This window comes from Carica papaya, chromosome 5 (assembly GCF_054855325.1).
Source record: "Carica papaya isolate Zhongbai chromosome 5, ASM5485532v1, whole genome shotgun sequence".
In the NCBI taxonomy this organism is placed as follows: Eukaryota; Viridiplantae; Streptophyta; class Magnoliopsida; order Brassicales; family Caricaceae; genus Carica; species Carica papaya.
In genome coordinates this window covers 38210057-38234070 of record NC_142313.1, presented here as the reverse complement: position 1 = coordinate 38234070, position 24014 = coordinate 38210057, and the positions used below count along the sequence as shown (strand labels likewise).

Below are 24014 nucleotides of genomic sequence, written 5' to 3'. Positions count from 1 at the left end.
AGAGTAAGCTCCCAATCAGACTTCTATAGATTGAAGCATCTGCCTTTGCGGATCCGTCTTCCTTTTGTAGTTTCTCGTTGTTGACGAGTGGAGTAGAAACTAACTTAGAGTTGTACATCTTGAATTTCGTTAGGAGGTTTTCTTTGTATTTCTTCTGTGATATGAATATACCTTCTTTTTCTTGACTTATTTCGATGCCAAGAAAATAGTGCATCAAGCCCAACTCAGTCATCTCGAATATCTTCATCATATCTTCTTTTAATTCTTGAACCATCTTTTCACTATTTCCTGTGTAGATGAGATCATCCACGTAAAGTGAAAGAATTCGAGTCTCGGTCTCACCTTGGGTCTTGATGTATAGTGTAGGCTCACTTTCGCTCCTCCTGAATCCTTGATCTGTAAAGTACCTGTTAATTCGACTGTACCATGCTAGCGGTGCTTTGGTACAGTCGCGGTCTTTCTTCACCAAATCAGATGAGTCGTCATAACTCAGTGCCCACCTCCATTACCGCTCCCGTTAGAGCTCCCATTGATCCTTCATCTCCCCCATCCTCAGGCAGTCATGCTCCAGATCAAACTCGGCTACACCCCCCTAAACCACCTGACCCTAATCCTTCCATTGTGAGTCGTGAAGTTTCCGCGTCTCGGTTAAGGCATACTCTTACCATGGCGCGTGATAAAGTGACTGGCTCGGCCAATGAGAGTCATGATACTGGTCCGTCTATTGTAGAGGAGGATATAGCAGATTATGCCATGGATGATGTTACTGAGGGACACCAATCTGGTGTGATTCAACATTCTTCTTCCCTTGTTTCACATGAAGAGACTCTCATGGAAGAGTAGAGGTGCTGGGAAGAAGGCTTTTCCGCGCAATTTGATAGATATAATGGCGCATCGTCCTGATTTGGTGATCATTCTTGACCCTCGGGTGCGCGGAGAGCGTGCTCCATTTTTGGTGAATCAATTGGCTTTTTATTCCCACCATATCGCTGATCCTATTGGTCGTTCAGGGGGTCTTTGGTTGTTATGGGATGCTGGGATATGTAAGATAGAGGTTCTGGATTCCTCTTCTCAGGTTATTCATGCTTTGGTCTCTCAGGGCTCTTCGCCAGATTGGTTGTTATCGGCAGTTTACGCGAGTCCCAGCCAGTAGAGAGGAGTTATGGAATATCTTCCAAGAAGCTGGTAAGGATATCAACATCCCTTGGATGCTTATTGGGGATTTAAATGAGATTAGTGATGCAGATGAGAAGTTAGGAGGGAGAGCTGCTCGGTCTTTCCACTGTAGTAGATTCGCTAATTGGATTTCCAGCTGCAATTTGATTGATCTTGGATTCTCCGGTCCGCGCTTTACCTGGAGCAACCTTCGGCCTGGTCTTGGGCATGTCAAAGAAAGATTAGACCGTGCCCTTTCTAATACTGATTGGAGACTGCTATTTCCAGAGGCCATTGTTCAACACCTCCCTCATACTTATTCTGATCATTGTCCATTATTGGTGGATCTCGAAGGTCTTCCTATTCCTAACCCCCATCTTCGTCCTTTTCGTTTTGAGGATTGTTGGCTTTTAGACGATAGATATAAAGATCTTCTTAATCAAGTCTGGCATCAAAGTCATTTTTCCCTTCCCGAGCTTATTCCGGCCATGGTGCAGGCTACTAAAGACTGGAATCTTCATATGTTTGGGAACCAGTTTAGGAATAAGAGACGTCTCCTAACTAAGATTGTTGGGATTCAAAAAGCCTTAGATAGGGGACCTTCTCATTTTATTATTAAGCTAGAGCGTGATTTGATTAACCAATACAATCGTATTTTAAAACAAGAAGAAGAGTTTTGGTACCAAAAATCTAGGGTGCGTTGGATGTTGTCTGGGGATCGTAACACTCCATTTTATGATGTCTCGACTATGGTCAAGAGAAGCTCAAATTGGATTCTTGCTCTTAGAAATTCTAATGGCTCTTGGTGCTATGATCAAAATGAGCTAAGGGACAAGGCCTGTGAGTACTTTTTTAAGCTATATTCTTGTGAGGATGAGCAAGATGGACCCTATCCCAGTTTTCACTCCTACTATTGCTCCTTCAGTAGCTCTGACTTTGAGTCAAAATTCTTCTAATGAGGAAATTCATTTTGTTCAGTATGCACCCTTTTAAAGCCCCAGGCCCTGATGGCCTAAAAGCTGTATTTTTTCAAAAGTTTTGGCCGATTACCTTTATGATTAAAAATGCTTTTTCTACTGGAGCTTTTCCTAAAGATTTGAATCTGACAAATCTTTGTCTCATCCCCAAGGCTCCTAAGCCTGATTTTATTACACAGTTCCGTCCTATAGGCTTATGCAACATGGTGTATAAGACTTTGACTAAAGTCATAGCCAATAGTACGAAAGCCCTTTTGAAGAATTTTCTTGCTCCAACCCAAGCTAGTTTTGTCAAAGGTAGGACTACCATTGAGAACATCATTCTTGCCCAAGAATTGGTCCATACCGTTCGTCATAAATCTGGTCTAATGGCGGTTAAGATTGACTTGAAAAAGGCCTATGACCGCTTAAGTTGGGATTTTCTTGAAGAAAGTTTGGGTCAAGTAGGATTTCCTTCTTCTTTAGTGAATCTTATAATGTTTTGTGTGCGTTCGCCATCTATGTCCCTCATTTGGAATGGGGAGGTCACAGACTCTTTTGCGCCTCAAAGTGGTCTCCTTGGCGGAGACCCCCTTTCGCCCTACCTCTTTGTCCTTTGCATCGAAAGATTAGCTCATTTAATTGATCATGAGGTTCGGCGTAAAAACAGGTCTCCTATCAAAGCGGGCAGGAACTGTCCTCCTATTGCTTCTTTATTCTTCGCTGATGATCTTCTTCTTTTTTCTAATGCTTCTTTTGCGCCAAGCTCCAATTTTATGTAAAATTCTTGCAGTCATTCTGGTCAGCGTGTCAGTCTTAATAAGTCCAAGTTATTTTTGTCTGCTAATATTTCTCACAGTTTGGCTTCTGGGATTAGTCAGATTTTGGGCATTCCTTTGACCAAGAATTTAGGGAAGTCTCTTGGGGTCCCTATCATCCATGGTAGGGTCACTAAACAGACCTATTCTGAAGTTCTAAAGAAAGTTCAGTCTTGCTTGAGTGGTTGGAAAGCTAAAAACCTTTCCCTTGCAGGTCGGGTCACCTTGATAAATTCAGTGACCTCTTTTCTTCCCTTGTACACTATGAAGTCCACTAAACTGCCTCTTGCAATTTGTGAGAATATTGATAAGCTTAATAGACAGTTTCTCTGGGGAGGTAGTAATGAGAAGCATAAGATTCATTTAGTCAAATGGGATGTTGTAACTAATCCTAGAAAGAAGGATGGAGGGCTTAATATTAAAGAAGCTAGGATCCTTAACCAAGCTATGCTGGCTAAGCTCGGTTGGAAGATGATGTCTGATCCTGAAACCTTATGGGTTATAGTCTTTAAGAACAAAAAGTGAGAGTTTCCTTTTCTTGGATGTGGCTATTAAACCGAATGCTTCCTACGTTTGGAAGAGCATAGCTTCCACTATAGATATCATTAGAGAACTTGGAGAATTGGGGAAAGGGCTTGAGAAAGAGCCTTCCCGACGATCTGCTTCATGAATGGAAGGGTGGAACCAGGGAAGACAACTGGATACCGGAAATTCAAAGAGAAGGATTTCCAGAGGTAAATATTTGGCATTGAGCCCGCCTATCATAAGTATGAGTTGGGAGAGCGAGATAAAGACAAATACCCAATAGACGGTGAAAAAGCTTTCCTGCACGCGGGAACCTTCCTTCTGTCTTGCAGCCTTGATGCTCAATTCTATTCTCCCGCTCTTGCAAGGCTAGCCGCTAGCCGGGAAGGAGGTCTTTTTTCGGGTTTGGTTTGCCTAGATAAGAAGTGCGCTTGCAGTGCTTCTAGTAATGATTTTGAAGTGCAATATCTTGGGGTATGATTGCTTCTTTCTTCGGCTTAATAGGGCTTGTGGTTCGTTATCAGTACCTGTTTTAGAGCAATATAACCTCGTTGCCTGCCTCTCAATGTGGTGCCTTTCACTCTGCTCTGTCAACACTTTCTCCCTATGCCGGAAGGTAGGATTTCAGGTCTTTTCCCAAGCTATGAATCTTCATCAATGGCATAGTAATAAGAGAGAAAGAAATTAGTGATTTGATGTTCCATCTGCAAACACGACGAAAAAGGTAGCCGAACCACCTCCCTCAAGTGCTAGCGTACAAGAAGGAGCTTTCGGCAGTGAATCACATGTCGAAAGACCAAAACCCTATAGATCGAGATTTTTTATTGGTCTTTCGCCTACTGTGTATGGTGTAACGGCATCTCATGCCAAGAAAAAAGAAGGGTTGAACCTGGCTCACAAACCAGGAGATCTGGGGGCTGCTTTTGCCCGCTCATCATCAATCCCATTCTACTACTCTGTTAGTACCCATTCTGACTCTTGTCAGTCTCCGAGGGACATCGAAGACTTGAAACTACATCGAAAGATAAAGCATTTTCCTTCCTCACTACCATCTCGAAAGAAGCAATCGGCTTGGGATGAATGTCATTGGTTTTTTTTTCCTATCTTTCCCTCTCGCGAGCTTCCTTTCGGAGTCGACGTGCTTCCTTATTCGCGAGAATTTCCTCCCTCCAGTCTTGTCTCCTCACTAAGAGCTCTTCTTGTCGTTTCAACCTTTTCTCATATCTTATTTTGGCCTTCAGTCTTTCTTTAGCCTGATCAGATAATGGTGCTTCACTTTTGGACATAGGATTTGATATCACCCAATTCTTCGTTTACTAACGTAGAACTCATACTACGCCGGATTTGATGTTTCAAAGAAGTGGGTGGTTGTGAACCACCGAAGTCTAGTTGATGTTTACATATGTAACTTAACCCCTTATTCTATTTCTATTATAGACTTTGATGGTCGACAAGGGGGTTGCAGAATCCTGGATTGTTAAACCAGCAAAGACCACCCCTCTTGCTGCCGAAGGTTGGATTAAAACTTCGGAACACACCAAGAATTGTGTACCAGATGTTCCACCCATTAAATAAGGATAATTAATATCACTCTTCAACGGCTCAAGGATAGGTACCTTGAAGTCGGGACCCAATAAGGCAACCATATCATAAACCTTCCAGATCAATCCAAATCTAATTTCATCTGGATTGGCCTTAGTGATCTTCCAATTATGGTTGATCACAGGTGCCTCAAAGAAATCCTGGATGGTTACAGAAGGAGACAGTGCTAAAGAATAATACCATTTTATATACTTAAGCCACTGTTTCACCCAAGCCCTTAAACATGACCACTCAAGAAAATCCTTCATACCTGGCTGATTAAATAAATCATAAGGTCTAATTTTCAAATCACGAGGGGTCATCCCCTTACGCAAGAAGTAAATAATTTTTCCTCCTAAGTAAGGATTCAAAGGACAACCGCGGCCTAACCAGAGATCCGCAGGTAACAGGGTTTTATGATACATGGCAACGACCCGCATAAAATGCTTAGATCGTTGGTGATCGAACCTTGCCAATTGCCTATAACCTGCACCTCCTACACGAGCAAGAGTAGATAATCTCTTAATAGTGTAGGTGTTATGAACACCCATCAAACCATATGGATGGTGGGAAGATAGCTGATTTTTCAAAGAAAGAGGTGAGAAATCTTTATATAAACCTGCAACCCTGAATTTCTTGGCAAGTTCAGCACACCCAGTATCCGATATAAGAGACTTTTGATAACTTTTTGAAACTCCTATACGGGATAAGGCCTGCTCATACTTCTCAGCGACTGCCGTATGTTGTCATCGCCTAAAATGGCATAGTCTTTAAACACTGATCCAGGGTAAACCTCCTCCGCACACCACCATACTAATATATGATTGGTTAAGGAGAAGAGAGCCCAAGACGAATAGTAACCGAGAGGCTGCCCCGCAACAAATGACACTGTACTATTTAGTTTCCTTACAAACGGTACAGTGAAAATCTTTGTTGCTAATGCTGAATTCACAACACTAGAAGCAAAACTTCGGTAAAATAGATAAAACATTACCTCAAATAATCAAAGTGACGGCCACCGGTCAGTGGCAGACTTTAAATCAAATGAGTAGCAATATCTATTACCCACTAAGTTATCCAACGGTTTTCTTTGATTAAATGTTCCATCGGTTGGCAATGACCGTAAAACAATCATACACCAATCGTGAATAGGCTTCAACAACCGTTGATTAACATAGTTACCTATGGCGAAGATTCGCCCTTTGCCCCCTCCTGGACACGAACAACCTAGTTTCCCTGGTATCCATCGTAAACCAAAGTCGTTTATCGAAGGCAACAAGGGACCATTAATTCGCTCAAATATATCTAAAGACCATCCACTTATCAATTTCTTCGTTTTATCTAGTGGATATCTGATATACTCAGGCCATAATGCGCCTTGAGACCACTGTTGACCCTGAGCGTGAACAAAGTTCACAAGCTCACGCCAATTAGCAAGCTCAAAGGGTAAGAAGGTAAAGACCGATTTCTAATCTTTAACCTTCTCACATCCTAATCCTCCTCTATCAAACTTAGTTAAATAAAAGGATGGAAGGCACTTAAAGGTTGGTTCCCACGTCATACCTTGGAACAAAGGTATTTCAGTGAGATTAGGGACATACCGAGGAAGAAGTCTATTCAAACTCATTTTAAGAGATGAACAGAATTCTTCAACGGAATCCATACAATTAACAGGCTCAATGATAGTTGACTTGGAAACTTTCTTTGGTATTAAGATAGCATTAGCTATCGTAAAGAAAAACAAGTAAATTCTCACTATCATATCCGCTTTATCATCCTTCTTATATATCATTAATCTATGGAAGGATGGGAGAATTTGAGGATATCCCGATCGTGCCAAGGATACCAGAACTGGTAGCAGAGTATGAGGGGTCTTCACACCCCCATAAGCCTGCTGTAATGATGATGAACACTGCTTCAACTAGAAAGGAGTGAACAGAGCACCAGACTTACGATACAATCGTATCACCAGCTTGGTAAAAAGGTAGGCTGAAATACAGAATTCCTTGGTTAGACCTTCAGCCACAATGAGGATCATCTTATTTAGAAATGACCTCATCATGCGAGAATCTTCTCAAATTCTTTGCCACCTAATGGAACTAATTGCCATAAGTGTCGGAAACAGTCAATTCATGGTACACGTTATAATTATGCTTCCTTCGGGCAGCTTAATTCCCTAACCGTGGTTAGTTCTGCATGCCAGGCTTCCGCGTCGCCCATGTGTCGTCTAAACATCTATGTCCAGACCTTCTCAAAAATGAGTCCATTAGAACTCACCTAAATGATCTCAATCTTGTTGAGACCATGGGAAGGCACCTCAAGTATGACTTAAGGTATCACAGAAGATAAGATTGTGATCGAGGTTATACATATCAGATAGAAAATAAGAAGCTTGGGATCCTGTCCCTAGGACAGCCCCAATTACCAAACCATGCTCCTGCCTCATGGAGTCAGGATCGTGTGGCGATCATGACCGGAAAGGGGATGACCCTTTCTCGCCAATAGTAGGTAACTGTTAATGACGCCTTATAGACTTTGACGAGCTAAGAGAAGTTAAGCCATATCGCAATTCCTGTATAAAGCTATTTTTCTGTAGTCAGAAGGCCTGTTCAAAAGATCAGATAGGCGAAGATAGAAGCAAGAAAAAGGCCGGCTAGCTCGTGCAATCAACGAGAAAAGCCTTCGCCTTAGTAAGCTAGCTTTGGTTGCTAAGGTTCTCCGGGCACTACGGTAGGACGTGGATCGATCATGACGAGAATGGACACTTCTCCGTAATGTAATGTAATAGAAGAGTCACAGTCCGGGAAAATCTCGACCAGACGAAGGAGATATGAATGACATTCCAGCGGGTAAGGGCTTGGCTTGACCCTGTCTTCTCTCCTGGTCGGGTCGGAGGCGAAGACAGGCAAAGTTCATCATTCAATAGTGGGGTGTTCATAGAAAGGAAGGCATCGCCCAACGAGTGGCATCTTTCTTTTAGGGATAGAGTCTCGCTCATAGATAAAGGAAGAGTACGTGCGCTAGCGCGCTACGGCTTACGCAGTTGATCGGATCAGATAGCCCTTCGGGCAACCAACTGCACAACAAATTCCGATCAACAACTTGGAGGGATGGCTGAGTGGCTTAAGGCATTGGTTTGCTAAATTGACATACAAGAAGATTGTATCATGGGTTCGAATCCCATTTCCTCCGGCGCGGAAGTGGAACGGGCGGGCGAAATTACGTGAGAGAAAGAACCTCTTGGTAGAGTCCCTCGGAGGAAAAAAGAGCACTACTTAGTGACAAGGAGTGGAGAGCCCGTTGCGCGTTGTTTTTGTTTGACCGGCCTATCTGATTTCTATAAGCAAGCTCCCTATGGCCGTCCAGTCCCTGGACGGCTCTCGGTTCTTGAGCATGTTGGGAGATTAGGCGGCAGTTGAAAGAGCTGCTCGAAAGCTTGACGAAGAAGCGAGCCCTATCCATTTTTTGAGTTTTGGGCTTTTCCCTGACTAGTCAGGTAGGGCGCTACTCGATTCAGAAAACAGACTTTAGGAAAGTGGTTCAGGTAGCTCAGCTGGTTAGAGCAAAGGACTGAAAATCCTTGTGTCAGTGGTTCGAATCCACTTCTAAGCCGGCGAAGGGATAAAAGGACACATAGCCGAGAGCGAGCCAGATTTCTAAATGAAAGTGAAATAAGAAGGCAAAAAGCCGTATAGTGCTGGAGGAAGATTTGAAAAGAAAAAGCGATGGATTACTCGGATTGGTTTTCCCCCCCTTGTGCCCAAAAGGATGGGCGAGTTCGGTTCGAGTGTTCATCGATCGGGTGGATCTATACGCTTCGGGGGGTGAGACGAGGTGTAGCGCAGTTTGGTCAACGCATCTGTTTTAGGTACAGAGGGCCATAGGTTCGAATCCTGTCACCTTGATTTGTCGGTATGCAGCTCCGCGAGCAAGGAGTGCCATGCACGAGCAGAGCGAAAACAAAACAGGGGGAATTCGGGGAAATCCTTCTCTATACAAGTTCTCGGACGAGGTTTTTGAACAGAACTTCGATAGGCGAGAGGTGTAAGCACCGCGAGGTGTAAAGCGATCTCGTACTAAACGAAACGACTTTCACTTTCCATAACTAAAATGAAAGAAAGTCAACCTATTCCTGCAATTGCGGCCAGTCTCGCTACCTCTTTAGTTGCCGCCCCCTACTTGCTCATTCGCAATTACTACCACAAGAAAGTCGCCCCTATATCTAAGGGAGCTTATGCACTCCACTGCTTTTTATGTTATGGGGTCTCGAAGACTGAATTTAGCTGCCAACCCTAGTCAGCAAGCTGAAAAAGCCCTTTCCCCTTTTTCCGAGCCCCTCCAATAATTGTACGAAGAGCCTAAGGCACAGTGCCCCATTCTGCGCTACCGGCCCACATCTTACTAGGAAATGCGCTAGATGCTGGTGCGGGTCTCCCGTTCCGTCGAACATTTTTCAGTCTGGCTGAGAGAACTCTGGCGTATATGGCACGGAATCTATCCAAGCCGGTTTGGTGATCATGCGGTTATCCTCCTTCCGGCCTTTTTGACTTTTTTTTTTTGACTAACTGATTCATTGTGCTTCGGAGACTACTTAAAAGAGCCCCGCCTCGGGATAAAGAGAGAATATGGTACCACAAGCGTAGAATAATAAAAAGAAAAATGAGTGAATTCCACATCCTGGTATTCCACAGTTCATTATTCATTAGTGTTAGTCAACTCCTTTCGCTCCTCTCCAACCAGTCGAGTGACTTTTCGCTCCTTCGTCCGTTTTAAAAACGAAAGGTGTATATTAAGAAAAGGTAATTCAAGTTGGTGGGATTGGCTTCCTCCTTGTACAAGCACGGGGCTTAGTGAAGTAGAACCGGGGGTCGCACAACTTGCTCGAAGCATCCTTTCTTTCAACCTTATTAGCGTTAGTAGGTAGGACGGACCGGTAAATTTTCCCAGGGTTATTGATGTAGTTGCTTGTAGTTTTCTTTGATTTTGATTGAGTTGCTAGAAAGAATATCAAAAAAAACTACATAGTTCAGGAGAGAGAATCAATGTTCAGTAGTACGCCTAGTTCACCGGGTTCTACCACTGCGGAGCCCAATCATACTCAAAAGAAGAGTTTGATTCTGGCTCAGAAGGAACGCTAGCTATATGCTTAACACATGCAAGTCGAACATTGTTTTCGGGGAGCTAGACAGAAGGAATAAAAACCTGCACCAACGCCGCTGATGATGCAAAAAGCTTTTTTTATAGAAAGAGAGTCAAGGGGGCTTCTGCAGATTCACGTAGAATTAACAGGTACTTTACAGGATTACCTAAGACACGCTTAGGACATGATGCTATTTGGGTAATTGTGGACTGACTTACTAAGTCCTCTCACTTCTTGGCCATCAGAATGACCGATCCCTTTGACAAATTGGCAAGAATATATATCCGAAAAATAGTCAGATTATATGAAATGCCAGTGACAGTAGTGTCCGACAGGGACCCCAGGTTCATTTCTCGATTTTGATCTAGCCTTCAGCAAGCCATGGGGACGAAACTGTCCCTTAGTACTGCATTTCACCCTCAGACCGATGGGTAGTCAAAAAAGACAATCCGCATACTGAGGATATGCTCCGAATTTGTGTTCTTGACTTCATATGCCATTGGAATGACCATCTACCCCTGATAAAACTCGCCTACAACAACAGCTACCAGGCAAGTATTGGCATGGCTCCGTATGAGGCGTTGTATGGTCCCCCATGCAGATTGCCGATATGTTAAAAAGAAGTGGGTGATAGAAAACTATTCGGCCCAGATCTCGTAGAGGAGACTACAACCAAAATAGTTAAGATCAGGAAGAACATTCAGACGGCTCAAAGCAGGTAGAACAGTTATGCAGACACCCGGAGGAGGGACTTAGAATTTGAGAAAGGCGATCGGGCGTTCTTTAAAGTCATTCCTTTTAAGAGAATTAGCAGGTTCGACAAGAGGGAGAAACTGAATTCCCGATTTATCGGACCATTTGAAATCTTAGACAGAATTGGTACTGTCGCCTACAGACTGGCACTATCTCTAGAATTTTACAGGGTCCATAATGTGTTTCATGTGTCCATACTACGCAAGTACAACCCATACCCCTCTCACGTCTTGGCTCACGAGTCTCTTTTACTTGAGGAGGATGGATTTGTCCTACGAAGAAGTACCGGTCAGCATTGTGAACCGAAAGAGCAGATTACTTCACAACCAGGAAATTTCCTTTGTTAAGGTCTTATGACAGAATTACACATCGAGAGAGACCACATGCGAGTTAGAATCAGACTTCAGAGCCAAATATCCCTAGTTATTTGATTGAGAGTGAGAGAGACAAATTTGAGAGACCAAATTTCTTTTAAGGAGAGAGAGTTGTAATACTCTAAATTAATTTTTAATATAATTTAGGATTTAATTATAAATACAATTTCTTAATTTTTAAATTTTTTAATTTTAATTTAGAGTAAAAATGAAGTAAAATTGATAGAGGATTAAATTAAAAATAATTTTGGGGGAAATGGATGAAAATTTGGATTCTAGGAGTATTTTTGAAAGAAAAATCAAAAACTGAGGGTCAAAATATAATTTTGAGAAGTTTCGCCACGTAGGATGCCTAGTCAGCAGCCCCGACGAATCAGGACACGGTGCCACGCAGACGAGTCGCATGCCCGCGATCAAACGACTCAGATCTGTTCCTGCGCGCACGAACGGCCCAGATCTGTTCCCTCTCCAAACGCGATCAGATGGTTAGATTTGAACACGATCGGACAGTACAGATTAGATCGCGATGAACGGCCTAGATTGGATCACGATGAACGACCTAGATTCACTCTCTATTTAATCGCGATCAGACGGCTCAAATCAAAAGCGGACAGATATAAATAACCCTCATCCACACCAAACCCTAACCCTAACCGCCAAATCCCCTCACTAGAGAAGAAGACCCAACTGCCGGGAAGGAGACCGCCGCCACCCGCTACCGCACCAGAGTAAAACACCCAACCGCAACGTGAGCCAGAGGAGCCGCCGCACCGGAGAGTCCTGCTGCTGGTACTTATAGCACGTTTTGATTCCCGAAGAAAAATTCAAGAAATCCGAGGACCGCCAGTGGGCGCAGTCAACAGTTTAGCCTTTCGGGTATTAAATTGAGTAAGAATCTCTCACTCTATTTTCTGTTTTAGAATTAAGACTAATTAACAATAAATCCGATATTTTGTATAATTTAGAAAATGTTCATGATTAATTACAGATTGCCAATGGAGCCACAACCAGAAACTATTCTCTGTTGATTGTTTTTACAGTTTAAATGCATGATAGTACCTCATTGATTTATTTTATAGTTTTGAATGCATGTATTGTTGTTTTACATGTTTACGATTGAATTAGAAAAATGGAAGTTAAAGGTAAATGGAAAACTTGTGTGATTAAGTGACTGGATGAAACGGCAGCCTTACTGGACATCCTAGGAGATGGTGGACGGACCGGGTACACATGAACCTTACCGTGAACGTCTCGTACCAGACGGGGTATGAAGACTTGGTACCTTGGCGCTCATACCGGACAGGGTATGGGGACGGCCCGCTTCACCCTCATACTGGACAGGGTATTGAGATTTGGTAATTTGGCGTTCATACCGAACGAGATATAGAGACAGCCCGTAATTGAGAATATTAAAGGAAATAGTTCACGCGTAGCGGGGATATCCCTATGAACGCTCATAGATACCATCAGGCTGGTGGAAAAAGAGATAATTATTGTTTGATGATTTGAATATGAAAGTATAATATGTGTTATGTTGCCAATTATATATGGAATCATGATACATATAATGTTATTATTTTTTATAGGTTATTTTCTATAAATCTCACTACGGTAAGTGGACGGTAAATGGTTTTATTATTGATAAATGAATTTAGTTAATTTAGTGCTCCATTAGTTGTTTTTTTATTTACCAACTTTCATTTCTATATTAGTGATATAGTGTGATTCTTACTGGTCTAGTGTAATTCATCCCTTATTTAAACATTTCAGATCAAGAGGAACAGGATCCAAAACCGGATCCGCAAGAGGGTTGCAAATAGAATGTTAGTTTTCTTTATTTTCCGTTTATTTCCTTATTTCTTTGTATTTCTTTTAAAATGGTGAATTGCGGAACACTAATTGGTACTCTAAGTTATTGTGTAAGGAATGTAAATTTTGAATATTTATTTCGCTTCCATACTTTAATTGTCATTTATTTCCTTTGAATATTTCCGGAATCGTTACATTTTTTGTGCCAAAATTGTAGAGTGTGGCTGGTGCATGCCTTTTCTGGTTCTATGTCTTTGCTCAGGGTATACAAGCCTCCCTTTATTCTATCCTTCTTTAATTTTCTGTTGGTCATCAAATCCTGCACAAAACAACGGTTTGGATAGAAAGAAACGTACGTATTTGAGGCTTGAATCAATTTTCTAACTGAGATCAAGTTACATGCAAATTCTGGTATGTAAAGAACATCGTGTAGGGTCAGGTCATTGCATAGTTTTATGGTACCTTTATGTGTTGAGTACCTCAGGGTTTTATCGGGTAAAGAGACAAGTACTGTGGGTTCTATTTTAGTGGTTTTAGTGAGCAAGCTAAAATCATGACATATGTGTGATGTTGCACTTGTATCGATTATCCATGTACTTATATCATCCGAGATGTGTAAAAAGTAGCAGTTAGACTGTTTACCTACAGGGTCGGAGTAGCCCACGTATCCTGCCAATTCCATTGTGCTTGCTCCATAACTTTTCATGTATTTGCTTATTCCCTACTGTATAATGTTAGTCATTTCTACATGCCAACTTCTTGTAATCGTCGTTTCCCCTTTAATGTCAGTGGGATTTCCATTTGAAACAGCATTTGCTTTTTCTTTTTCTTTTTTCCCTTTGAGTTCTATCAACCATTCGAGATAGCCGTGGAGTTTAAAGCATGTGTCCCTAGTGTGTCCTGTATTCCTACAATAAGTGCATATTCTGTTGTTTTTATCCCTTCTTTGGTTCTGTGGCCTCAGAGTTTCCTTCTGGTTGGCATAAAAAACGGCTAGCATCCCCTCGAATGCATTGCTGATTTGCACTTCTCCTTTCCTCTCAACACTGAGCACCATTGAGTAGACTTTGTTAATAGTGGGCAATGGTTCCATAAGTAAGATTTAATTCCTCATATGATCATAAGTATCACGAAGACCCATCAGAAATTGGATTAAGTTGTCTATGCTATCAATTTCACTATGCAGGTTAGTAGCATTGTAGGTACATGCAGGTAATGGTCTTAAGTAACTTAGTTCATCTCAAAGTTTCTTTAATTTTGTAAAATAAGCAACAACTGAGAGACTTGATTGAGTAATTAAACTAATTTCTCGTTTCAATTGATAGAACAGAAGACCATTACTTTCTCCATACCTTTTCTTGATTTCATCCTACAAATTTTTTGCAGATGTGGTATACAGGAAGGCGCTGGCCAGCTCTTTGGTCATTGAATTGAGGATACAGGACACCATCATGCTATCGGCCTTTTGCCACCATTCATATTCTGCTGTGTTGGGGACTGGTTTTTCGAATCTGCCGTCAACGAGAGCTAACTTATCTTTAGCTCTTAGAGCAATCATCATGGCTCGGCTCCAAGAGAAATAATTGGAGCCATCAAGAGGTGCAGAGACCAGCTGCATTCCAGGCTGATCTGAGCTTTGGAGGGTCAGTATATTATTGGCAGTATTTGGGTTGGCCATTGTAAAGGTAGGTTAGTAGTAAAAATTTAGTGGAACAGTGCTTAATACAGGCACTACTCTAATACCATGTAGAAATTACAGTGAAAAAAGGGTTTTATAATATTTTCTTCTATAGTCTTTATTATGTACAGATGTGCATATATATACATACAGAGAAAGAGGAATACTCTGATTGAGGAAAGAGAAACAAACCCTAACAAATACTCAACAACCCAAAAACAAAAAATTCCATAAACTACTTTTTACAGCTGTCCTCAACAGATGGCATCTTTTAATTTCCACCGTCTACTTGTCTTGCGTCCCATCGTGCTCTTCATCTAGTCCTTCATTTTCTGCTTTCAATCTTTACCGTTCATTTGCTTCAAAACCCTAGCAGAAAACTTTTCAATCTTTTACAAAGCTCCTCCCCTGCCAATAAGGAAACGCCATCATTGACATGTTTTGTTCAAGTAATTTTTTATTGATCAGTCGCAGCATGACAGGAGTCTTGGATATCAGGCATTTTATTGAGTCTCTTTCTTTCACACTGTGTGCTTATACTTGTTTTCGTCACGTCATCTGAAAGCATACAGCTACGAAGATCTGCAAGATATGATTTGCTGTTCAGCCTTTTAAACAAATATGAAACTCTAAATGATGTTTTGAGCTGGCAGCCAATGACTCAAATAATTACTGCGTTATCAATGCTTGCTAATAATGGAAAAAAACTTATGGAAAAGCAAAGAAATGAAAAAGGAAAGAACTATATCTAGTAATGGTAAACCTCGTTTCCAGTTTGCAGATCTGGGTTCTCCGGAGGCCTTGATATGAAGCTAAAGCATTTTTCTGAAGTTGTCAAAAGAGAAATAGGCTCGTGTCTTTGAAGTTTTTGGGAAGTGTATTTGTATGGAAAATAGGGTAAAATGTATATTAATAATGTATCCTTTGTAATCTTTGTAATTAATTGGTTTCCTTGTATGATTGCTAAAGATTTGTATATATAAGTCTGTAATATTCAACAAAATATATAACAATTCATTCTTCCACGTTGTATCAGATCTGTAGGTTAAAAAAACTCAATACTTTTTTACAAACCTTACGAGATAAGAAAACCTTTAGAGAGCAGCCTTCATCGCCACTTCCCTCCATCACCAAAAAAGCCAGCCACCACAAATTTGCAATCAGCCATGAAAATTGACCTTCATTGCCGGTTCCAGAAACTCAGTCGCGCCTCAGCCACGCGTCCAGTTTCCACCAGCCACATGTCCATGTTCTATCCACACAGCATGGCCATCACTCCCTTGCTCTATCCAGAACCTGCACGACATCTCTCTCCGTCCGTACGCCACCTTCTGCTCAACTACATACAGTGGCCAGGACCTCTGCAGCTCCAGCCACACTCTGCCCCAGCAGCTCCAGCTGTGATTCTGCCCCTCTACTGTGAAAGTTGCTGCACTCTAGCCATACCTGCACCTCTTCAGGCAGCCACTAGTTGTTACCGCTCTGTTCAGGAAACCTTAAAAGTTCTTGAATAATGTCGGAGGTTACATCTCAGTATACCAGTACAAACTTCCAAATGGGAATATCAGCACAAAACAATGGCAAATTTCAACCAATTCAAGTTGGCTATTGCTTCAATGGCAAGATTTACCTGATTATAATTGATTTCAACCACTCTCAAGGATCGAGGAAAGCTAAACCATCTCCTAGGCACTAGACCAGAGGTAGGAGATCCCACTTTTGATGTTTGGGATTCAATCCAGGAGACCTATTTCAAGGAGAAAGATGTTATAAAATTTGAATGTCAAAGTCTGGACAACTAAATAAGGTAAACAAGACAGTTATAGAGTACTCAAACTTTTGAAAAACATATGGCAGGAGCTCGCCGTTAACATAGTATCACCATAAAAAGCAGCAAAAATGTAGCCGCTCTGAAGAAATTTGTTGAAAAAGAAAGAGCTTAATAATTTATGGCAGGACTCAATGAGGAATATGATAAGGTAAGAGTCCAAATTCTAGAAAAAGAAGATATGTTGCCTCTCAATAAAGTAGTATCCTTAATCAATAGAGAGGAAAGTAGAAGGAGAATTATGTTTGATACTTGTAGAACTGAAAGACTCCTCCATAGTAAGTAAAAGTTCCTAACTTTGAAAATTAGGGAAGGAACCAAATTACACTGAGACTTCTGCTGTTGGTGTACATTCTACATGAAACCAAGGCACACCAAGGAAAAATGTTTTAAGCTTCATGGGAAGCCGACCATCTCAAGTAAGGATTGAAGATACGAGGAAAACCAGGGACGCAAACATTTAGCTTAGGGGGAAAGAGCAGTTAGACCTATGATTTCAAGGCAGAAATTAAGCAACCGCGAACCCGGCTTGAGTAACCTAAAAAACCTAAAGTTACAGGGTTCATAGCACACTCTGGTATATTTCTTATTTCCCATGGCTGAAATGTCTCAAATAAATTTCTTATATTATCATGGATTGTGGATTCATGAGCTACTGATCATATAATAAATTCCCTTAAATTGTTTGGCACTTTGCTCCATGTCCCAACAATAGAGAGATTGTTACTGCTGATGGTTCACTAATCCTAGTAGCAGAAATTAACACCATAAAACTTAATCTCCACCTCACTCTTTTGGATGTTTTTCATGTCCCCAAATTGCATACAAATTTTATATCAGCAACCAAATTATCTCATGACCTTAATTGCAAAATGATCTTTTCTCATTTTCTTGAAGATTAGAATTCGAGTAGGATGATTGAACATGCTAAGAAGGTTATACTTCCTAGATACAATTGATGTACCCAGCACTGTTCTCTCTGCCACCATATTAGACAAACTATGATTGTACCAGTAGAGATTATAACATCCTTATCTCTCCACCTTACGGTCATGTTTTCCTTTTTATTTTCTAATTGCAATAATGAAAATTTACATAGCAATATATGTGAACTAGTAAAACACTGATTTGTAACTTTTGCTCCTAGTAATAAAAGAAGTGATTTTCCCTTTCAATTGATTTATAGTGATGTCTAGGATTCCTTTAATATTTCTAACATATCAGGACATGGTGGTTTGTTTCTCTATTTATGGTTGTATTCAAGTTACTTGGCTAGTTTTTTCTACTGAAATCTAAAATGGAACTTAGTTGTGTTATTTCTTAGTTTCATAACGTGATTAAAACTCAATTTGGGGCCATAATTATATAGGACCCATGTTTTATCTAGGTGAGTTCAAGAAGGAAAAACTCCAATTTTGTTCAAAAACAGATTCAAGATTTTGAGACAAATGCTAGAAATGAGTTAAACTTTGAGAATCATTGTCTCTCTAATACCAATTTACCAATTGCTCTTAGAAAATGAACTAGAAAATACACCAAGTATCCACTCTATTCAAATTTCAATTTTGTATCATTTGAAAACTAGTTCCTAGCTCACAAAAATTTCTTATGAGACTGAACACAGTATACATTTCAAAAAATTTATCTGAGATTTTGACCAATGAGAAATGAAAAGATACTATGAATATTGAAATACAAACATTTGAGAAAAACCAGACTTACGAGGTGGTGGATCTACCATAAAGGACTTGCAGATTTCATATGGGTAATCATTATCAAATATAAGCTTGATGGAACTATTAGGAGATACAAGACAAGACTAATAGCTAAAGAATATAATTAGATATACGAAATTGATTATCAACAGTCATTTGCACCTGTTCTAAAGACAAATATAGTACGTGTTTACAATCCCTAAGTGCTAATTTTAATTGGCAGTTGTAAGAATTTGATGTACAAAATGTCTTTTTACATGAGAAATTGGAAGAGAAAATTTATATGGAAATTCCCCCGGGTTTACCAAAGGAGAAAAGAAGGATAAAGTATGCAAATTCAAAAGGCGCTGTATGAAGTTAAAGAGTTTCCTCAAACATGATTTTGGAGATTTGATAGAATAATGCTATCCATGAGCTACAAACAAAGTCTGGGAGACCATACCCTATTAGTCAAGCATTCGGAGGCAGGAGGAATCACAGCCGTCCTGGTGTATGTAGATGATATAATTGTTACAGGAAATGATGAAGATGAGAAGAAGATCCTCATCCAGTGCCTAACTAAGGAATTTGATATTAAAGAGTTAGAAAGATTAAATACTTCCTCAAGATCAAGGTGATCTACTCTAGATCTAAAACATTTATATCTCAACAAAAATATATTTTAGATCTCTTAAAGAAGACTAACAAACTGACATGTAAACCTGTTAATACCAATATAATCACAAATTGGAATTGGCGAAGGAAGACCCCAAGATGGAGAAGGAAATTTATCAAAGTTAGTGGAAAAGTTAATATACTTGTCACATACAAATTCATATATTACTTATATAGCGAATATAATGAGTCAGTTTATGCATAAGCGCGAAGAAGTGCATTTGCAAACTGCCTATAAGATACTCCATTACTTGAAAGGTACTCCAAGAAAAGGAATTATGTTCAAGAGAAATAATAGACTGCTCATTGAAATATATATGGATGCTAACTATGTAGGTTCATTAGTCAATAGAAGATCTACATCTGGATACTACACCTTTCTTGGAGGAAACCTAGTGAATTGGAGAAGTAAGAAGTAGAATATAGTATCCGGATTCAGTGCCGAGTCAAAGTTTAGGGTTATGACCCAAGAGGTGTCTGAGCTCCTCTTGTTGAAGATGGTTTTGGAAGATTTAAAGGTTATGTGGGATAGATCTATGAGATTTTATTATGATATTAAGTTAGCAATAAATATTGTTCACAACCCTATACAAAATGACAGGACGAAATATATTGAAATTGATCGATACTTTATCAAGGAGAAGTTGTATAGTGGATTGATATGCACCATAAATGACTACTACTTTGCAACTTGATGATGCATTAATCAAGGAATTCAGTAATCCCAGATTTTAGACTATCATTGGCAAGTTGGGAATGAATAATATCTATTTACTAGTTTGGGGAAGAGTGTTGAGAAATGTAAAAGTAGGTTAAAGGGTATATTAATAATATGTCCATCGTAATCTTTATAATCTTTGTAATTAGTTGCATTTCCTTGTATGATTTTTAGGGACTTGTATATATAGATCCCTGATAGGCAATAAAATATGCAACAATCCATTTTTCAATAGAAGTATGTTCAAAGGGCATCAGTAAGATAAGCAGCAAAATAATTACGACTATTAAGCCTTCAGGTATTTGGGACTGCTGGACTTATGCTCCAATGAATTTTTACAATTTAAGATGTCCTGTTTGTGATAAGTCATGCATTTGCTTCTTGGTTTTCATGCTGTTACACTCCATCCATATTTTATCGGGTTCTAACTTTTACATGACTCAGTTAAGATTTATATTTCTCTATGAAATGATTTTGTTCGGAGATGCATGACTTTTCTAGTTTCTTTTGCCCAAACGTATTGTAGCATGCTCAATCTGGCTTCCCTTTGTCAATTCAGTTTTTATGAGAGATGGAGGGACAGATTTCTTTTTTTCCTTTGTACGAACATGGACCGACTGACACAGTGAACTTGGTCAGTCAGAGACGTTGAGAATAACAGTTTTTTCAGCACAGAAGTGGTTAGAAGAAAATTTGATATTTGATTGTCTTATCTGAGCTGTAGTTATGGTTCTCCTATGAATAGAAGTTATATTTATCTGGTTTCTGGGGATATAAATTTCAAATAAGAGATGAACTTTTTTTCCGGTTACATGAAAAGCTGCTTCATGGCAGCAACTGAAATCTCAACATCTGAATGAGGTTCTAACCAGCTCTGCTGGAGTTGGTTTGTAAATAGGAAATGACTTATAAACCATATTAATATACTTCTTAGGGATCTCTAATTGCAGGAACATCGCGAAACTATAGGTAGGCCTTCGTATATAGAACCACCGCTCACCATAACATATTTACTAACTAGTATATTATTGTCAATGCTAGTGAGTAAAGTACAAGAGTAACATGAGGATAATAGAAGGGGATGAGGAAGCCTAAACTAAGATGAGGGAAAAGGGAATGGTCGAGAGGAAAAAGAAGGAAGAAACGAAGAAGACAAAGGGTAGAAGAGAATAGAGTAGAAAGCACAGCTGCAGGAGAAATATGCTTATTAGTCTATTGCAAAATGACATGACTATTATCCTTCTTTTTTATTATATCAACTGTGTTATATAGCAAATATGAATGAAAAGAACCGAGAGAAACTTACCTACTTACTGGTCCAATGAGGAGTTGCCACCATTCTTGGATCAGTGAGAACTGAGACAAGTTGGCCGCTAAGTTGTCACTACCTTTGGACTTACTAAACGTCTGACACTGGAAAAGATCAACAAAAAACAATTTAGTAAATTATCCTATTGCTAGTAAGACACCACTAGTTTGATAAAGAAAATAAAAAATACAATCGAAGTAACACACAGTTCTTGCTAACAAATTCCTAAATTAAGTATAGAATATAAACAGCATATAAAAGTTAATAAACTTACATAAATATCATAACAATAATTTATAATACTAAATTTTAGCTTGCTCCCCTTTATGTAATTTTAGTTCTCACTCTGCAAAAACTAAATTTCAAGTTTTGAAGTGATGTAGCGTAAAAGTTGTGTGGCAACATTTTTTAAATTCATGATCTCCATGAGAGAATAAAAAGTTGATCAAAATTGTAGGTTCCACATGAGCCGAAAATCCAGTAGGTAAAATGGATTCAAATTGGATAAATTTGCTTACATTGCTCATCTGTAGATTAATTCATGTCATTCTGATGTCATATGGGTTCAGGTTTCATCAAAATGAGTTTTTCTCAAGAATTTCATGTTTGATTCATGCCATGTTAATGGCTTCGGGCCAAAAGAGCACCTTGTCTGTTTTGTTATCAATAATTGATATTTTTTTAATGTATGAATACGTGTTTATTTATCCTTACATCGCATTTAATATGATAAATGAAGTAGCATCCATTATTGTATAGAATTCACTAGACTTACCAGGATTTTAATTTACATACATGATTGACCAGTGTCAAAAGGTAATTGTAGTTGGCATCTCTATAATTTTTGGGACTGTCAATTGTACAGCATTATTATTGATTTTTGATATATAGAGCTTTGTGGCACTGCTACTATGCTCTCCCGTGGTTCTTATTGGGATCTTGATTGTACTGATATTTTTCAACGAGAGGAACTCTTTTTTCTTATTGTTTAATTTACTCTAAGGTGTAGATCTTCTATCACTGTGGCACTGCTAGTATGCTCTCCCGTGGTTCTTATCGGGATGTTGATTGAACTGGGTCTTTTTCAATGAGAGGAACTCTTTCTTTCTTATTGTTTAATTTACTCTAAGAGTACCAAAGAATCATAAAAAATTTAATTGATGCTGGAGAAAACTGACAATTGTATATGTAACTTTCTTCTTTTTGCAGATTCTTTTCTCTTGATCTTGATGGAGGCTGTAATGGAGTAACACACGGTAAGTTTCTAATCTTTATTGTCAATCATTCTATGGGCTCATCTTCTCATTATTGCAAAACTGTGTCATCAAAGCAGGATACAGCATCTTTTTATTCCAAAAAAAAAAAAAAGCAAAATTACAGAAACCTTCTTCGGTCAAGTACCTTCTTCAATAGAGCTTGACGTCCAGGAAATGGATTCTCGACCTCCATTGTCAATGAGTTATCGTCACTTGCATCCTTATTACTCTCATCTCTGGTTGCCATTTTCTCCTCCAACTCTCCTTTTCTCTTTATCCTGGTTCTCTGCCTCCGCTCTCTCCTCCTTTTGCTATTCTCTGATAAAACGCTCTCAGCTTTTTCTCTCTCCTGTTCCATTAGTTTATCCTTTAGTGCAATATTGTTTGTCTTACCATCCAAAAGTCTTGGTATCCTCCCACCTTTGCTTGTACCCAAAAGCTCAAAGTTAACCTCAGCCCACCCAGCTTTATCCTCATTGTCCCAACCAAATCTGTTACTGATATCCAGCAGCATGGAAACAGCATTTTCATTTCTAGCCATACTAATGGCTGCACTGTTTCCATGCAAGACTCTCTCTGCAAACTCCCACTCTATTCTGTCCTGATAGATCGGATCCCTGAGAACCTCGTCAGCGAGCTTCGCCCAGTGCTCGGAGTCTTGAGCTCGGAGGTTCTTGGAGACCCATCTGAGGTATGTTGAGGGCAGGGTGCCCAGCAATTTTCCCTTGTGCATTCCAAAGTCAATGATTGTGTCCCTTGCTGCTAGTGTTAATTTATTGGAGTTGATTTCTGATTTGGAGTGTGAAGAGGACCATAACTTTTTTGGCTTGAAAGAAGAAGAAGACGATGATGAGAGTTTAGGGAATGCTGGCGAGTGAGGAATATGGAAGCTAAGCAAGTAAGTCATTGGTTTGGGTTGAAGAAACTGGTAGGTAATGAATTGAAGAGATACAAATGAAAGATAAGGTTGAGAGAGAAAAAGATGTTTTCGCACTTTCAATTTTTTAGTGTGTGTGTGTGTGTGTGTGTGTGTATATAAATGGATAATAGATTTGTCTTAACATAATGAAAAGAACCCATCTTTAATATAATAAAAATTGAAACCACATGATTTAGTTTACCTATACATACATATTATAACATAATCGTACTGGAAGCAATCTGTTACCAAGGGAATCACTTTCAGTCTCTCACATGCGACTGCTTGCTACAGAATTTGGAACCTGTTCCCGCACAAACACGCATTCTCTCTCTCTCTCTCTCTCTCGGACTTTGAAAATAAGTTCCGATATGTATCTTTTAAATATACAGAGGTAAAAAAATATTCTAACTTACAACAATCTTATAAATTTAAGAAGTAAATCATAACGAAAAAATGTAAAATTTAATTTTAATATAATAAATAATTCAAAAACTACAATAATAATATTATATAACCTAATTGTACCATGAAAATTAATAGTTAATATTTTCAAAATATAGATTTAATTGATAACTATGATTTCTGAGTTTATGATAAATGATTATATTAGAATTATGAACTAATTTCGTAAAGACATTTTTTTATTTGATTGAATTTTAAGAAAATAAAATTTATTTTTATTAGTATTAGCGTTATCTTACATGACCAATTTTGTGATCAATTTCTCATTTTCCAAAAAAAAATTAAGATAACAAAAGCATATACAAATATTCATATCTTCTAGAAAAAGTAATTGTGGTCCTCTTCACTTAAAACTTTTGAT

General features: G+C 39.3%; 2 protein-coding genes, 1 long non-coding RNA gene and 2 other non-coding genes across 13 annotated transcripts; 4 read left to right on the top strand and 1 right to left on the bottom strand.

Annotated features, from left to right (window-relative positions):
* The first annotated feature begins 886 nt into the window (after window positions 1–886).
* Window positions 887–4074, top strand: LOC148266068 (uncharacterized). The gene is made up of 6 exons (XM_088220543.1): window positions 887–1020; window positions 1100–1995; window positions 2250–2781; window positions 2905–3427; window positions 3529–3663; window positions 3991–4074. The coding sequence occupies exons 1-6, from the start codon at window positions 887–889 to the stop codon at window positions 4072–4074; spliced, it is 2304 nt and encodes a 767-aa protein (XP_088076669.1).
* A 4499-nt stretch (window positions 4075–8573) lies between these two features.
* Window positions 8574–8647, top strand: TRNAF-GAA (transfer RNA phenylalanine (anticodon GAA)). The gene has a single exon. It is a non-coding gene; the product is annotated as a tRNA-Phe (tRNA).
* A 218-nt stretch (window positions 8648–8865) lies between these two features.
* Window positions 8866–8940, top strand: TRNAL-UAG (transfer RNA leucine (anticodon UAG)). The gene has a single exon. It is a non-coding gene; the product is annotated as a tRNA-Leu (tRNA).
* A 5930-nt stretch (window positions 8941–14870) lies between these two features.
* On the bottom strand, window positions 14871–23176 carry LOC110807992 (golgin family A protein). Of its 9 annotated transcripts, none has more exons than XR_015819430.1 (5): window positions 22415–23176; window positions 22192–22249; window positions 21011–21117; window positions 15864–16536; window positions 14871–15371 (listed from the first exon to the last, which is right to left on the bottom strand). XR_015819430.1 is itself a non-coding variant. In XM_022033319.2 (3 exons), exons 1-3 carry the CDS (start codon window positions 23174–23176, stop codon window positions 15362–15364), a joined length of 879 nt encoding a protein of 292 aa, XP_021889011.1. In that variant the 3' UTR covers window positions 14871–15361. The 9 variants fall into 9 exon arrangements, 1 of the variants encoding a protein (XP_021889011.1); XR_015819428.1 differs by lacking the exon at window positions 22192–22249 and having other exon boundaries at window positions 15864–16294; window positions 16420–16536; XR_015819427.1 differs by lacking the exon at window positions 22192–22249 and having other exon boundaries at window positions 15864–16271; window positions 16420–16536.
* LOC110807994 (uncharacterized) lies at window positions 17060–23389 on the top strand. Its single transcript, XR_015819433.1, has 2 exons — window positions 17060–17194; window positions 22223–23389. It is a non-coding gene; the product is annotated as an uncharacterized LOC110807994 (long non-coding RNA).
* Window positions 23390–24014: the final 625 nt, after the last annotated feature.

Bases quoted from the DNA above. Each gene is read 5' to 3' on its own strand.
- LOC148266068 (XM_088220543.1), top strand. From the start codon at position 887: ATGGCGCATCGTCCTGATTTGGTGATCATTCTTGACCCTCGGGTGCGC. The intron at 1,021-1,099 runs GTTGTTATGGGA...TTGGTCTCTCAG, and splicing joins GGTCGTTCAGGGGGTCTTTG to GGCTCTTCGCCAGATTGGTT. The intron at 1,996-2,249 runs GTGAGTACTTTT...CTTTTCCTAAAG, and splicing joins TGAGCTAAGGGACAAGGCCT to ATTTGAATCTGACAAATCTT.
- LOC110807992 (XM_022033319.2), bottom strand. From the start codon at position 23,176: ATGACTTACTTGCTTAGCTTCCATATTCCTCACTCGCCAGCATTCCCT. The intron at 21,118-22,414 runs GTACTTGACCGA...GATCTTTTCCAG, and splicing joins GTCAAGCTCTATTGAAGAAG to TGTCAGACGTTTAGTAAGTC.